At 46.0% G+C, this 16,512-nt stretch overlaps 1 protein-coding gene across 1 annotated transcript; it reads right to left on the reverse strand.

Moving 5' to 3' along the window:
• Nucleotides 1-1,343: 1,343 nt before the first annotated feature.
• Nucleotides 1,344-15,205, reverse strand: LOC146202027 (uncharacterized). Its single transcript, XM_084583909.1, has 5 exons — nucleotides 15,076-15,205; nucleotides 13,004-13,097; nucleotides 9,413-9,511; nucleotides 3,350-3,454; nucleotides 1,344-1,593 (listed from the first exon to the last, which is right to left on the reverse strand). The coding sequence occupies exons 2-5, from the start codon at nucleotides 13,090-13,092 to the stop codon at nucleotides 1,458-1,460; spliced, it is 429 nt and encodes a 142-aa protein (XP_084440035.1). The 5' UTR covers nucleotides 13,093-13,097; nucleotides 15,076-15,205; the 3' UTR covers nucleotides 1,344-1,457.
• Nucleotides 15,206-16,512: the final 1,307 nt, after the last annotated feature.

Raw genomic sequence — 16,512 nt, forward strand, 5'->3', positions numbered from 1 at the left:
ACTCTGGCTCTGCAGCAAATATTTACAACTTTCAGTAATTAAGATTATGTAATAAGTCAGTTAATGGGGAATTAAAATTAGCCTAAGTTACAGTAGTCTATGTCAACATGAAACATCCAGTACAGTTGTCTCTGAAGTGCCTTTCAATTTTAAATCTTGGCTGTAGTTGTGCATGTTATGCATACCCATTGCTCAACGACTACTATAGTTTGCCATATTGCCACTGTGCATCTGCTTGGCTTTTAAAACTATTAGTAAGCATGAAGGCTGACAACAGTATAAGAGATGAGTTGGAATCTGGTGGAAGCATTCCAGATGGTCTATTCCAGTGTTTTTTAAATGGGGATCTGCGAAAATATTTTGAGGGTCTGCAAACACACATCTCCCCCCAAAAAGAAAGTTTATGCAATAGATCTTTGCTCTGGCCTGGCAAAACAGCTTTGCAGGGTTAAAAGCATGGAGGTTCAAAGCCAACTAGTTTCTCAAAGGCAAAGACACAGGAGAGGAGTGTGGAAATTGAAAGTCTGCATATGAGAGAGGGAGAGAGAGCTTTTGTTGATGCAGGTATCTGTTAAACTCGAGCTCTTTCTGCAGTGCTAGATGGGGCTGCAGGCAAAACATTTGGGGTGGGAGAGTGAGCAGCACAGTGTTGGAAGGAGTTCAGTCCTTTCCAGCAGCATGCATACTGACATGCTGCCTCTGTCTATGTCCTCTGCAGCTGTGGCCCACTGGCGTATCAAGTGAACATTTTTAGAGGTCACTTTAGTATGGACCCTATCCCAGTTTGATCTCTTGGAACTGCAGCAACAGCAGTCCTCACAAGAATCCCTACCCCCCTCTACAGTCAACTTTCAGTGGTTTACAAGAGGTCCCCAACCCATCCATTGCTGATAACCACTGACCTATTCATTAAGCTGTTTGCTACTTATACAGATCCCTTCCGTTTTTAGCTCTTCAGGAAACAGTGCGAACAATGGGCTGAAAATATGCAAACAAAAGAGTAGTAAGGATGGCTTTTCTTTATGGCTGTAGAAATCATATAGCTAACCTTATCCATATCAAAAGGATTATCTTTTTTGTTCATCTTTCATGTCTACTGTGGCCCATCTATAAATAAACATGTGTGAATTCAGATTTCAGTTTGTTGTTTCACTGCTTTTCCTTTCCTTGTAGGTGTTGAATGCACCTGGTGACAAGGTACCTGTACTGGCAACAGCAAACTGCGAGGTAGGGGAATTGCATATGCTTTCAACTCCTATGCTTGCTCAACTATCTAGACAGAAATACGTTGGGACAAAGTCATAACACCCAGATTAACTTATAACTGTTTTTAATGTGCACTGCTTCGCTTTGTTTCATGTTTCTTACTATGCCGAGGCGCGCAGCAAGGCGCCGTTGCGGTGGTGGCACGCTGCTGACTCACTGGGTCTCACAGGCGCATCGCTTCAGCGTGAGACTTAGTTCCGCATGCGGCGAGACCTGCCACGGGCCCGGTCGCGAACCTCTCGGATCAAGACGCCGTCTTTCTCCTCGACAGCCTGCATGTCTTCCTCGATCCTGGGCCGTTCACCTTTAGTACGGCCCAGGATGGCGCTGCATGAGTGAATGACAACAAACAGAATGGTGTGTTGCGCGTGTTACGCTGCCACTTGGCGAACATCATTTCACAGTTCACGAAAACAAGAATATCTGGGTGGGAATATGTGACCATGGAAATGCCTTGCAGTAATATTTTAAAGAACGCTTCGGGAATGAAAAAGACCCCGGGTGCACCAAGAAACTGGTTTAAGCAAGATTCCAGAGTCACAAGTTTCATCGCGTTAAGCAAAAACTGCGCCCACCCCAACAAATGTGGTCGACATACAAACACTATAGTCAAGAACATCCTGCAAAGCAGTTGAACCTGATTGCAACTAAGTTGAAGGAGTTGTGATTTCTGTAGCTGTTGCATGCTAACGGTCTTAACTGCCGCTGCACATAGCGAGGACAACGCAGCCGGCATTTAGTGTCCCAGTGATGAGCGTTAGGGAAACTTTCAACTGAGCACCGAATGTACCGAATAACCAGTACGTACAACAACCGAATATGACTTTGCTGCACAGCACACAAGCACGATGGTAACAATATTTCTTCTCTCGAACGAAGTGTGTTGTGGAGAATGCATACGCTGTCAGAGAAAGCTTTTATAGAGATCAGATCATGGTGGATGGATTATGCATTCGCTTTCTGTTGCTTGTCAAAAGAGCGGCGTCTGCATACCATCAAACCAAGCGCACTGCGAATCTCTCTGAACCCTGTGACCATGCAACAAAATCGGAAACTAAATTCCACATGAAACGAGAGAAGGAGAGTGCCCTCGCAGGAGGCCGCATCCACGGAGGAATTTGAAGACGGGGAACTGCATTTCCCACATTGAAAGAGTACGGAAATATCGGTTGCCGTTACAAATTAACATGAGCCTGCACTAAATGGCGAATGATGTTCTTCAAACGATATGGGGACAACGATTTTAAAAACGTGAGTATTATTCGATATTGAAATCAAGTAAAAAAGGTCACTAGGATTCTTGTAATGTACGCACTTATTTTTTACTTGCACTTACAGATATTGTTAGTCAGCATAATCCAACATTTTAAATATCGGTACAAGCTCTGAGGTGCGATTTGTCCAACGCCATCAAAATAGTCCGACCCAGGTGCTTTCGACGATGATGCCATAGCGTAGTCCTTTTCATTCAGCTTAAAAAATACCGCGTGATATTGTGCCACGCGCGCCCGACTGCGCCGAGATTACAGCAGGGTCATGCGCGGCATGATAGAAAGCGTCCTGAATCAATTTTGCGGCTCATCGACTGCAGCAGTTCGCTGCGAGCAAGCATCAACGCAAAGCTCAATTTCGTCACAAAGGCGGGAACCTGTCAGCGCACAACTCAGTCGCAAATGAGAGCGCTTTCATTGCGGCACACTTAAAGTGGAACGCGCGCTGTAACATAATGCTTTTTAACGTTCGCGGACTTTAATTTTCTGAGGAATAAAAAAGGCTACGCCAAGGCTACATTGCCGGAAGTATACTTACGAGGTGAGACCATGTTCGCGGCGGTCGCCAACATTCCTAATAGGACCTGAGCGTTTAAAGCCGTAGTTTGAAAAAGACAATGTCGACAAGTTAATGAAGGACGAAGGAAATGTCTGCTTACAATCAGCTCCTAACAATTTTCGATGCATATCTTCGGCACCACACTTTGAACGACGTTTGTAGAAGAGAATGAAATCGATGCCCGACGGAAAAAAGGCTGCTTTTCGCCCATCAAGGAAGAGCACTCAGGGCCGTCATGACGTGTAGGCCTTACCGTGTCAAAGGACCCCGAATGCTGGAGGCGGTAGGTCCTTCCTTGGCGCCTTCTTCCTCACTTAGTTGCTCACTTGCGGTCTTCTGGGCCTGCGATTGGCCACACCTGCAGCATGACATCGACAAATAGAACGTTGTGGCGCAACACGTGTGCAAGCACGTATACAGGGTCTAAATGTAACTTAAGCTTAAAGTGCACACTCGAAAGGTGACAGCTACACAAAGAACCCAGAGTCTTAACATCGTAGAAGGAGCAGATTTAGAGGTGTGCGTAGGCCGAAATTCCGAGGCTGCGCCTGGCCCAATGTCGGTACAGGAGTCTCCGCTTGAGCGGACGCTGAAAGAGCCTGACCGGTCCTGTGCTTAAATTTAAGACCAGGGCCAGACCCAACCTGCTGTAACCGATTGGGGTACGCGGCTTCTTCGCTTCTCCAAAACTGCGCTAGCTCAAACATGAGCAATGGGTGATGTGGCCTAGTATACTCGATAATTTCATTCAGCCACTCCATTACCTGCGTCGAGAAACAAGAGGCAACTCAAGCCCCACATATATGCGATATGCAGCTTTAAAGCAGGCGGCTATGTCGAGGCCAGCGGCAAGCCACAAAGACGCGTGAGAGGCGACAGCGTGGCGCGAATCTCGAAACAGATACCTGACCATCAGCGCTAGTGTGAAGGAAGGAGAAAATTCGGAAACTCCAAATTCAGCAGGTTAGAAGCGGCCATACTACTCGGCTACTGGGGTACAGCAAGTATTGGTATAAATCATTTTGTTTGGAGAAAGATCAGTACACGGTGAGTGCGCGTGCGGGAAAGCAGGATCACCGCCTGGAGGGAACTGGGACCTCTCGCACTTGAAGGATGTTTCCTGCTGTTCCTTAGAGACTCCTGGCCCACCACGGCCATATTCGTTATTTCGCAAAAGTTGGGTGTTTTACGGATTTGGAAGCCCGGCCCGTCCAATAAAAATATATACCGGTCCCAGACGGAGCCCGGCGCTGTATACTTCCGAGGGAGCAGTGTCCGGCCCACGGGTGGGGCCAAAAAAGGGCACTTGGGCCGGCTCGAGCCAGTGAACAGGCAGGATAAGGCGAAGGCCGAAGAATGCGCAACCTGAGGATAGCGGTACGAGAAGGAAGCGAAGGGTGATTACGTGAAAGCAGACATATATGTCGAGACCGGTGCAATGCTTAACAGCAGAGATAGAATTTAAGTGGACAAGCGGGACCCATCTGGAGAGTGAGGAGGACGGCGTCAGAAGAAAAGATTAGGTTGGATTAGATCAACGAAGTTTTGAGGGTTCGACTACAAGTGCCATGTAATACACCACCCGAGTAAGCTAGCAACGCACCGGCACCGTTGCAAAAATTGTAGGGTGTTTTCTGAATACTCTTCTTCATCGCACATGTAAGAAGCATTGGAAGACAGTAGAAGCTTTCACGATTAGTTCTATCGGAGACGAGAAATGGGTTAGCGATGCTTCCTTGTCACCTTCAGGTTAAGGAGTGGTGTATGACACAGTCGTCTGGTGTCCGATTAAGTTAGGTTTCAGCTTGTCGCGGGACATGTTTCCATGGTGGGCTTTCCAGGAGGTGTGTGCGCTTGGCCTTGCTACTGTTCTTTGGTTTCCAACTGCTTTTTTTATATTATGCGGCTAAGGATTTTTTTTTAGTTTCGAGCCTTCAGCGTAGCGCGGCCGGTAGCCACGTTTTACCCACGGGACGCTGTGACGTCACACCCCACGTGACACTAGGGTGAGAGCTGGGCGGCTAGGCCACCAACTCAAGCGGTCGGCAGGAGCTGCCAACTTGGGTGAGTTTCACATGGGACGGTTATGTTAGAATCATCCTGCTAGGACCCTGGCATTCACGTTATCCCTATAGGCCACTAAGGCACGTTCATACGGCTTGGTTAAAGCGGGGCTTTATAAGTGGGCTGAGGAAGAGGAAAAGGGACGAAGAAGAACGCTCGGTCCCCCGCAGCTAATACTTTCGCTCAGTATTTGGTTCAGCAGCGTTGAAGCCTTGTATTTTTTTGCACCTTAGTTCTAACCTGGCGGCACGTGTACTTCCTGATATAAATATGAGAAACTTTTTTTATTTGGCAGCAGTTCCGTGTTCGCACTTGATGTTGTGTGTCCAGTTTTTTTACTGTAATGAATTCAGCGTGTGAAAAGCAATAGCTGCATGGAAGTGAAACACTTGATTACGAACTGAGGCGGTACCACTCATGTACTAAAATGTACAGGTGCACAAAAGATAAAACGGAGCACGCGAGCGGTGGGCAGACTGGTACACAACTGGCTAACCCATCGGCGTCTTCAGTGCAACCGCGCTCGTGCGGCTATCCGTCAGCGCTGCTCTGCAGAACGGCGCATTGTCCTTCATCAAGAAATCCATCATGCATTTTCATATGCCTGACCGCCTTGGTTGATGCTGCGCTTTGTGGCGAGTTCGTTGTTCTGCTGTCAACTAGTTCTCCTAGATCCATTGGGTAAATGTGGTCGAAAATTAGACATGGTGGTGGTCGGCGCAGATTGATAGCGGTCCAATTCCTGACGAAGAATTGAATGGAAGCCCCGGTGACACAGTGGTTAGGGCTCTCGAGTGCTGAGCTTAAAGAAGCGGGATCAGAATTCCGGACTCCTTTTCGATGGACGGGGAAATGCATGGCCCCTGTGTGTGACCTCATTGCCTGTTAAAGAACCCCAGGTAGTCGACATTTCCGCAGCCTGAACTACGGCGTCTCTCATAGAGTGAGTCACTTTCGGACGTTAAACGACATACGCCGAACTGACCTTCACCAGTTTGATCTCTTCATTACAAACTGCCTAACTATAGCGGGATCGCTTGTACAGGCTCCTCCATTCTTAGTTTCAGCCCGGTTGTCGCCTTCAGAGGACCATTGCGTCCCACCCGGCCACGCACTGATGCCATGTGGCAGGCATCACCGCCACAGGTTCCTCTCTGCTTGCAACGCTTTGCCTCGTCGGACTTTGAAGACAGCGACCGTGTTCATGTGGCGGATTTTCGGCACGCTGAGAAATATTCACTCATCGCCTGATTTCTCCAGCCTAGTCACGAGCGTTGCAGTGCGGTCTCTGTGGCATCAATGTTAGCTTATATGATTTCTTTTTTATTGCGAAAGCAATACTCCGACAGCTAAAGCCGTGAAGAGCTGCGGTCTCCTCATAAATAAATTAGCCTGCCATGACAATTCACGTTACCCCTATGCCACGGGCAGGAGCTGCGAAGTCGGGCTTTTCATATGAGAAGGTGATATCAGAATCAGCCTGCCGTTTGCATTCTACCCCTATACGACACGCAGGCACGTCCATACGGCTTTGTATGTGGGCTGGTGTAGCTTACGCTCTCGCGTCATACCCTCAAAAGGATGAGCTCAAGTGTCCCCAATAATGTAGCAGCTTACACTGATTGATTGTCATAAGGGAATAATGCAGCAGGTAAAAGAAGTTAACAAGCGTTGAGGTGCCGGCTAGTTGGTTATACATTTTGGAATAAGGACGAAGTCCTCGTCCTTCGCGCTGTTATTCCAAAAAAGGTAAAAGAAGCTTCCGCCGTTGCTTTCTCAATTCAGCTGGGTTTAGCCAGAGCTAAACCACAATTTTATTTTATTTCTGGTGGTCCTTACCGCGCGCGTCAAAACTTATTTGTGCTTACGTAATAAACGTATGGTCCCTCTCATATAATACCTCTGTTATCTTATAGTGACAAAGTGTACATTAGGAACACTATTCATTGCCAAAACTCAAGCTATCAAAACGCTTTTTCTCCGTTTTGAAGAGAAATGACCTCAATTTACCTTAATTAATAGGCTGCCTGATATTGCCAGTAGTCCCACCTAGTACCCCCTTGGTGCTGGTTTCCCTCTGTATACGACCTCGCACCAACACGGTTTCGTAAAAGGCCGGCACCGCACGAAGGCATAATAGTTTCAGGCCCAAGAAGAAAAGTACAAAGGTCACAGAGCATTCTACACCGATGGTTCTAAAACAGCTTTCCATTTTGTGAGTGGGGTAGGACAAGTGAAACGCGAAAATAACAGTTACATTACCTCACTGTGCATCAATTTTTACTGCCAATTATTTAGCCATTTCCTTAGCTGTAGTACAAATGATAAAGAGCAACATTGAAAATAGTGCATTTTACACTGACGCAGTCAGAGTAATCACAGGCTTACACTCCAGGAATGGAACGGAATCCGTATTAGGAAAAATATAGCACAATAGTAAAAACAGCGTAAATACAAGGATTAGAAGTGAAATTGTACTCGTTATTGTATCAGCGGTAATGAAAGACCTGATGTAAATGCCGTAGTCGTCGGAACGCTAAGGTAGAAAAAGTAAATGTACCGCATAAAGATTCCATAAAATTTGTAAAAGAAGCCTGAAAGAGAAATGGCAGGATTCATGGAAGGAGGAAGCGAACAACAAATTAAACCTAGCTGCGTGAAACCAGGGATAGAACAGTGAAAGTTGCGTAGTCACGATGAGCGTTTCATCGAAGTCGTTTTATGTCGCCTTTCTATCGGTCACACTCATTTAACACAAAACTTCATTTTCGCGAAACAAGATGTAGGTGAATGTAAATTCTCTGGAGAGGTTGTCACTGCAAACCACAATACCATCAGCAGAACATAAACTAAGACAAAATCACTTTCGACACGTTTATAACGAACAGCTTCCACACCCAAGCTTGCAATAAGAAGCAAAGCTTTTAGACGAGCTGTAGAATCTCTAAATAGTTTTCTAAAGCGGTTTCATCAAACAGATTTTAAACCCTGCTCTTCGCGCATGATGTCCTTAGTTGCCTGTGTGACATAATATGCAGCATGACACAACACACTTTCCGCGCGCTTTCCCGCACAGGCACACCGAGTCAGCCTGACCTCCTACAAATAACGTTGGATTGTTGATCCAAGGCGCACAAAAAAAAAAAAAAAAAAAAAAACGTACCGAAGAGACTAACCGCCATTCACTGGCAAGTGAAAACAAAAAAAGACGGCGCTTCCCCCCCCCCCCCCCCCAACCGGCCAAAAATAAAATACAAGCGGCACAGGTCCCTCATAGCGCATCGAGTAACCATATCGCAACACATCGGACTCGTTTAGGTTTGGTGCGTACAGACATTTTTCAATGGTATGGTGCCTACAGCTATTGACAGGTTCTACCAGATAAAGTGGGAAGCTAGCTGTTTCAAAAACGTAAACATTTTTCTGTATTGAACATATATGTGAATAAATGTTGTTAGGATTCCTGTAATGTATTCCGTCCCCCTCCCCCTCTTTTTTTTATTTGTGCTTACAAATATAATCAGCAGACATAATCCCAAATATTTAAATATCGGAGGAAGCTGTTAGGTGCGAATAGGAAAGTAGTCCAGTGTCACCATAATGCCCCCCCCCCCCCCCCTCAACTGGTGTTTCCGACAATAATCTCCCTTTTTCATTCTGCTGAAAAGAGAGCACGCGAAGCATAAAACATACACGGCCTACAAAGTCATCCGTGCGGCTTATTACACCGGTCTTTTCTATGGCCTATCACTGTCTCGTTCAGTTGTGCGGCGCGTCGAGTGCAGAAGCTGGTGCTTTCTCCAAGCAAGCAGCGTCGCAGAAGGCCTAGAATCTGGTAGCGCTTTACCCAGACGTGGATGAGAGCGCTTGAGTTAGTGTTCGCTTATTACGGATCATTTCTTGATGAATCAATAGGGCTACGCTGAGGCTGCGTGGCCAAAAGTACTTCCTTTGTTGGCCCTACCATTTTCGTAGCGCTCGAGAACTTTGCTACTCGCATATGAGCGTTTAAAACAATGGTTTGAAAATGTCATTACCGCATGTCGGCCAGCTAGTGAAGTGGGTGGAACGAATGAAATACCTGCTTGTATTTTGCACAACTCCTAAAACGAATTTTGGCGCGAAGTTGTGACCGCAACACTGTCTGCAAAAGAAAATGAAACCGGAGACCAATGGAGATGCTCCTGTTCTTCACCCAGCAAGCACCCAGGGCATGCCACGCCGATGCTGCGATTTCATGATGCGTACTTACCGAGGACAAACCCTTTGCGATGGGCCCGCTTCGCCTCCGTTGCGCTTCCCCACGTCAGACATGGCGTCACCATGAACGTCAGCCGTGCTGTGGCCATCGCTGCAGAATGATGGCGATACAGGTTCATCATTTGTGAAAGCACGTTTACAATGTGACCCGCCTAGTGTAAAGATGTCCTGCGCGTTAAAAGCCCGGAGACTGACCACGGTAGAAGGAGCCCGTTAAGGTGGGGGCCGAAGAATGCGCAGCCTGATGGTGGTGCTACGAGAAGGAAGCGAAGGGTGGCTATGTGAAAGAAGAAATGAATGATTCAAGGAATGCTCAGCAGGAGAGCGAGAATTAAAGTGGACAAGAGGGACGCATCTGGAGAGTGAGGAAGGAAGAGGCGAACGAAAGCTTTAAGCGGAAATATGTAAGAGAAGGGGACAAGGAGGATCCGATTTTCGTATCGCCCAAGCACAACTCGAAACGAGGTAATGCCGGGGCTTCCGTTGGTATAACGACCATGAAAGGAGTTGGAGAATGGTCGTCTGTGGGAAACAGCAATTGCGAGTCTCATCCAACCCAACAGACAAGATATAACTGGCAGAGCTGTCAAAGCTGATCAATAGCCGTAAAATGTCTCACTTAGGATATATGGTGAAAATCGAAAATGCTCTAAAGAACGGTGGTAACCTGAAAGCGGGGAAAAAGCAATTAGCCATCGGCAAAAACCGGATATTGGATTTAAAGTACAAGGCGGCAATGTCTGATAATATGGGAACGATAATCAGAGTAGCCCAGCAGAACTATATTGACCTATACGAAATACGAAAATAATGATATTGGCTGTAGCGAATGATAATCAGACGCGCCGCTATAAAAGAAGGGCGAGCTTACGAAATCTATAAAAGCTATGAAAATGGGAAAAGCAGCTTGGAAGGATCAGATAACTACAGATTTGTTGAAGGACGGTGAGAATATTGTGCTAGAAAAAGTGGCCACAATATATAAGCAATGCCTTATGACAGCGATGGTAGCGGAATCTCGGTGGGACACTAGCATTATCTTAATTCATAAAAAAGTGGACGCTAACGGCTTAAAGCTACAGACCAATCAGATAACTGTCCGTTTCTTAAAACGTGATTACTAACGGAATGACTAATAAAATCAAGGCAACTTTAGACATCGGTCAACCAAAGAATATGCAGGTTTTTCGAAAGGGTACATTACCATCGATGTTATCTATACAAAGTGATAAAAATATGCCCGAAATATGACTAGCCACTGTTGATATGGAAATTCGTTGATATCGAAATTCGCTCACAGTCGAAAATTCAGCAGTCATGAAGGGAATGCGAAGTCAGGCTATTGATAAGCCTTATGTGAAAGTACATAATGGTATCTATAGTGGCAGAACAGCATAGCTTTCCAAAAATAAAGTAATAATGTTTTCATAAAGGAATGTGTTTAGCAGCGAGACACGATCTCCCCAGTACATTTACACCTGACGTAGAGGAAGCATTCGAATTCTTGGAACGAGAGCAGTTAGGGATACGGGTAGATCGAGATTATTTAAGTAATCTGCGATTCGCTCACAACATTGCCTTGGTGGGTAACTCAGGAGATGAAGCGCGAAGTGTGATAAATCCCCTAGGCAGGGTAAGCAGCAAGGTAGGACTTAAAATAATGTGCAGAAGAGTAAGGTAATATTCAGCAGTCTCAGAAATGAACAACAGTTTACTGTAGGAAGCACAGATAGTGGTGGGCGAATATGTATACTTAGATAAGTAGTAACCGCTTATTCGGACCACAAAAGGAAAACAACTAGGATAAGATTGGGATATAACGCATATGGTATACACTCCTAGAGTATGACTAGCAGTTTAACAGTATCGCTCAAGAAGAAAGTATAAAACACCTGTATCTTACCGGTATTTACTTATGGGGCTGAAACATGGCTGCTGACGAAAAGGGTTCTACATAAGTCGGAGACAACGCAGAGAGTTATAGAACGTAAAATGGTAGGCGTAACGTTAAGAGAAAGGGTGCTTGCAGAGTAGGTCATAGAAATTATTCGAAATAATGACATTGTAGTCGAAATGATGAGGAAGAAATGACCATGGGTAGGACATGCACTGCGAACGAAAGATAACCGATGGTCTCCAAGGGTAACAAATTAGATCCCATGATAAAGCGTAGCAGAGGGCGGAAAAAGTTAAAGCGAGAAAATAAGGTTAGGAAGTTTGCAGGGGTAAAGTGAATGCGGCTAGTACACATCCGGGCTAACTGAAGAAATATGGGAGAGGCCTTCACCCTGCAGAGGGCGCGATTCCGCTAATAATGGTTGTGATGATGATGATGATGATGATGACGGTTTCTATACTTTCACAATATTTCTGATGGTTCACCTGAGCTCCAAGCTGTTATTGTCAGCTTGCAGAGGCCCAGGGCACGATGCCCAAGCTAGGACATACCGTATAGATGAAATACTGTATACTGTGGGAACAGTTGGTCAGATATTAGTGAACTATCAAAACGTTATGTTTTTTTGTTGAGTTCATACCATACCAGGTATTGTAAAATGAATGTAAATGTACCGTACAGCAACAAAATGCATAAATTCATACCACAGACGAGTACGTGTGGTATTAATTGGTACTAGGACATATATGCATTTCAGCAGCAAAAGATGGGCGTGGAATAATGTGAAATACACCCTTTGTCAAAAGTGTAGCGCCCAAGGGGTCTGCTTGTGAGCCGTGTAGTGGCACTAATTTAGCATTAGTGGAGGTCCCTCCCATTGGAGAGGGTAGGACAAAAATATTCTTAACATAGAGTTTCGGAACACTGTAAATGCATTACAAGCCACACGAAGTGTCTCAGAAAAAGACCCCATGGGCTCTACACTTTTGACAAAGACTGTACATAGGCCCTAAAAGCAAACAACACGAGTTAATGGTAGACAAGACAATCTGAAGCCCATTCCCGTAATAACGTGGTGGCGTTGTTAACACTCTGCTCTCCATAAACTCGGGCGTCGCAATGTTGGCATTGAGAGCGAGGATATCGCTGTGGTAGACCGTTACATCGCAGGGTTGTTCGACGACGTCACGCGGCGGCGTGACATGGCCGGTTTTGGAGGAGGTGTCGGATTCCGATAAGAGAGGAATCAGGTATGGCGCCTAAGACTATACCTGGGGCACATTCATGCGGCGTGGTTGGGGCTATTTGGATATAAGGAGATCACCAATGTATGCTAAAAGATATGCGCAAGATAACAGAGGTGCCGATTCAGGGATTACGAATAAAGGAGCTACAAACGTGATGTACTACATACGCGAACAAGTATACACAGGGTAAGCCGCGGACGGGAGCCTTTAACACGGCATGCCCTTAAGTGTCCTGCCACCCCTCCCCACAAATTTTTGTTTCTGGCCATCGCAACTGCGGCAGACTGGCGTAACTGGAAGGATAGATGAATAATTCTCAATAATTTTGCTACTGCTCTACAGACTTAGTTATGTTTATTGAGTTGTAATTTCCACAATCGGCCACGTCAGGACTTTCACATTTGTTTGAAAACAGAGTGATGTGACGAACTGAACTTACACGCCGCACTGGGGACCAATTTTTAAGTTGTTGAAGCGTTCGCCGATTGCTTCGACCAAAGCAAGTAACCCGTCCGTAATGCGCTTCATCGCACCTAGTTCCGGGAAAAAAAAAAGAATAAAAGTGCCATTAATGTAACTTAGCACATTGGTACAAAAACAGGGGGTAATTTACAATGCCGAGCACTGCTTGGACAAAAGCAGCTGCACAACGTTCTTCTAAGACTCGGTGAAGCATAACATGGTTGCCAAATTTTCCAGCGGTTCATTTTCGAGTTACACGATGCCACCGATGTGGCGCCAGAATATTCCTGTTAAAATCACGACATAAACATGGTTCGGTATGCAACAGACCACATGGCTTCACCAAAAAGCATGAAAACAGTCGACGGTCATGAAACGAATAGCAACGGAAGCTATGAGCGCTCGTCCCATGTATTTCTGCTGTGTTTTATTTTCCCGCTATTCTATTTTTACAATGCCTGTCCAAGAATCGGTACGTTTGCGTAAGAGCCGTAATCAGTTCAAGCTGCTGGCGTCCTATCATGCGTTTGTTTCTTCTTTTCTCATGGTAGTAGAAAATAGCGCAAAAGACGGGACAAGACAGTAGACAACACGAGCGCCAGACGAACAACTGAATGTGTTCAAAGCGAGCGTATGAATACGCTGAGGGACAGACGCGCTGGAATGAAAAAGATGAAGGGCCACGACGTCAGCACGAAAAAAATGCCATGCTAATCATTATGAGTTAAGATAGACAAACTCATGGCGTGATAAGGAAACAGACGGTATGCTTGCGCATGAAGCCCCTTTGCGGTCAATGATAAGAACTTGAAAGATTTCCCTGGTATGTTTTTCATGGTAACATTTTAGAATCACACCCTGGTTCGAATTCGGACAAGTTTTACAGTGCAGCGCCAAGTTGAATTGGGGCACAATGTCAGCAAGGGACGATGCATGTTCTTTGAGGCGATCATTGATGCATCGCCCCCTCTGACCTATATACGAGGCCCTGCAAGAAAAAGGCAACTCGTAAACAACGTGGGGGCGGCAGGCAACAAAGCGCTTATTATGCCTCTTGTCCCATGCAACCATTCGAGGACCTGAAAAGTTAACTTTCTTGCACATAGGCTCCAGTTTGTATGGGGCAGAACCCACTGCATGATTCTAAAATGTTACCATGAGAAACATCCCACGGAAATCTTTGAAGCTCTTATCATTGACCGCAAAGGGGCTTCATGCGCAAGCATACCGACTGTTTCATTATTACGCCTTGTGCTTGCCTATCTTAACTCCTAATGATTAGCATGATATTTTTTTTTTTTTTCGTGTCGACATTGTGGCCCTTGTTTTTCATTCCCGCGCATCTGTTGCCGAGTGTATTCATACGCTCGCTTTGAATACGTTGTTAGTCCGGCGCTCGTGTTGTGTACTGTCTTGTCCCGTCTTCTGCGCCATTTTCTACTACATTGATAGGTCACCAACTCGCCAAGCAACACACTTTGATGCAGTTTCTTCTTTTCTCCCATTTGAGAAAAGGGCTGCATCGCACGTAGGGTTCCTCTCAGTGGCGAAAACAGGCAGGGTTGCGCAAAATTCGAAAAATTCATGTGCGCTAAAGTGCCTTTTGCCGCGCCTATGTGTCTAGGTGCGCGAAATTTCAAGTTGCCGCAGGTATCGTAAAGAGCCAAACTGTAAGCGGCCAGCGCCTTATCGCACTGAAGTGGAGCTTGCACTCGATACACTCACTGTTCAACCTCGAAGTATGAAGGTCGTCACACGCACAATTAAGCCACGAGGAAGCTTAACACTTGCTAAAGCACCGGTGCAGGACGCGATATTTCGACAGCTTTCAAGTAACTTCCCGCAGTCACCTGCTCTTCCCACTCATAGCATGCAACAGCTTGGATGTCCACGGGCAAGGTGATACCGTATGTTCACAGACCGTGTCTCTATAATTTGGTAACATGATTAGCACATCAGCTGGAGGTATTCATGCTTGAAAGTGCTGTAGTTCAACACAACTGAAAGGCATGCAGTGCTGTGGTGCGCAAAAGGTGGGAGACGACTTACCGGACGTACCTGGCTCACGGTGCTCATCGTCCGAGGCATCGGCCTGCTCCTTGATATAACTACGCAATGTCAGGGGCTCCCACCTATCGTCCACTCTTCTGCGAGAGAACGTGTAGATACCAAGTATGGAGAGCTTTCACTCAGAGAAATGATAATATTCCCCTGCGCTCTACCGTATGCGCAATGCACAGTCAGCTAGGGGCTGAACAAAAGGCCGTCACATACAAATGTGAAATAGAGAGCCATTGCAGGCAGAGGAAGCTACATGTGACCTGAGTCAGGCCTAAACGCACAATAATCAGTCTGGGAGCAGAGAATTGCTCGAAGGTTTAATGGTGCCCCGCAAAAGCCGCACCCAGGTCGCTCCAGGGCACCTAATTTCTGTGCCCGTAACCTCAGTATCCACCTCCGTCGCGCAACCACATACAGCACGTTTAGTGGGGCGGTGTGGGTGACGCAGTCAACGTGGCCCACGCTTCCGCCGTTCAATAAAGCAACTGCATTTAACTAACCAAGCACACATAATCTTGAAATGATATTGATTGGTATTGACAAGAATTAGTCTTATGGTGATTATCTAGAAAGAACATTGAATTGCAAAGCGGAAGTAGAAACAACGCGCTGATGATGGGTGCATATATATATGTATATATAGTTGGAAGTTTCCGAGCTAATTATAGCGAACACTTCATAAATGAAACATTGGAGGGCAGAAAAACCGCTTGTATAGAGATGCCAGCCGTCTGGCGCACCAAGGGATATTTTTATTTTCCAATTAACTAATTTGTGATTAAGGTGCTTTTTCTCCAAAGTTCTAGGTTGGTCTCGCGGGAAGAGGGACCTCGCAACCGCCAGTAATTCTAAGATGGAGAGGGGGGAGGCTCTTTTAAAGCGGCTGATGCTCTAAATGCTCAGCGCGGTTTTGGCCAACCCCACACATATATCCCAGACACTTCCAGAATTGCGACTGTCATCTGGAAGGGGGGGGGGGGGGGGGGCGTGACGCGTTTGTGGGTAACGTGTCCACGTGGTTCGTAGTGCCTGGATAGCATTCTTATTTTCCTGCGGGCGAACACAATGCTTAGCCGATCAAGTTACAAATCTTGCACGGCCTAAATCGAAACGTGGTATATGTGCTAGAAAACACGGAAACAGAGATGCCGGAGAAACACCTCATAAAGACATGCTCTAAATACGGCAGCGCGCATCTGACCCCGAACATAAAGTACAAATATTATATGCAATGACTGAGCACGCGAAGTTAGGAATGTTGCTTGCAAAGACTCTCTTCGCTTTCTCTTAAAATATATGGAGCAGGCTAATAATGCCGACACTCATAAAAACCGAAATGAAACAGCTCACAGAAATGCGAGCAAAATTATCGAATAGAATCAGCCAAAAATCAGACAAAGCAAATCGCGCGCGTGTTATACAAGA

Source organism: Amblyomma maculatum, chromosome 1 (assembly GCF_055883805.1).
Source record: "Amblyomma maculatum isolate TAMU_Amacu chromosome 1, ASM5588380v1, whole genome shotgun sequence".
NCBI classification, from domain to species: Eukaryota; Metazoa; Arthropoda; class Arachnida; order Ixodida; family Ixodidae; genus Amblyomma; species Amblyomma maculatum.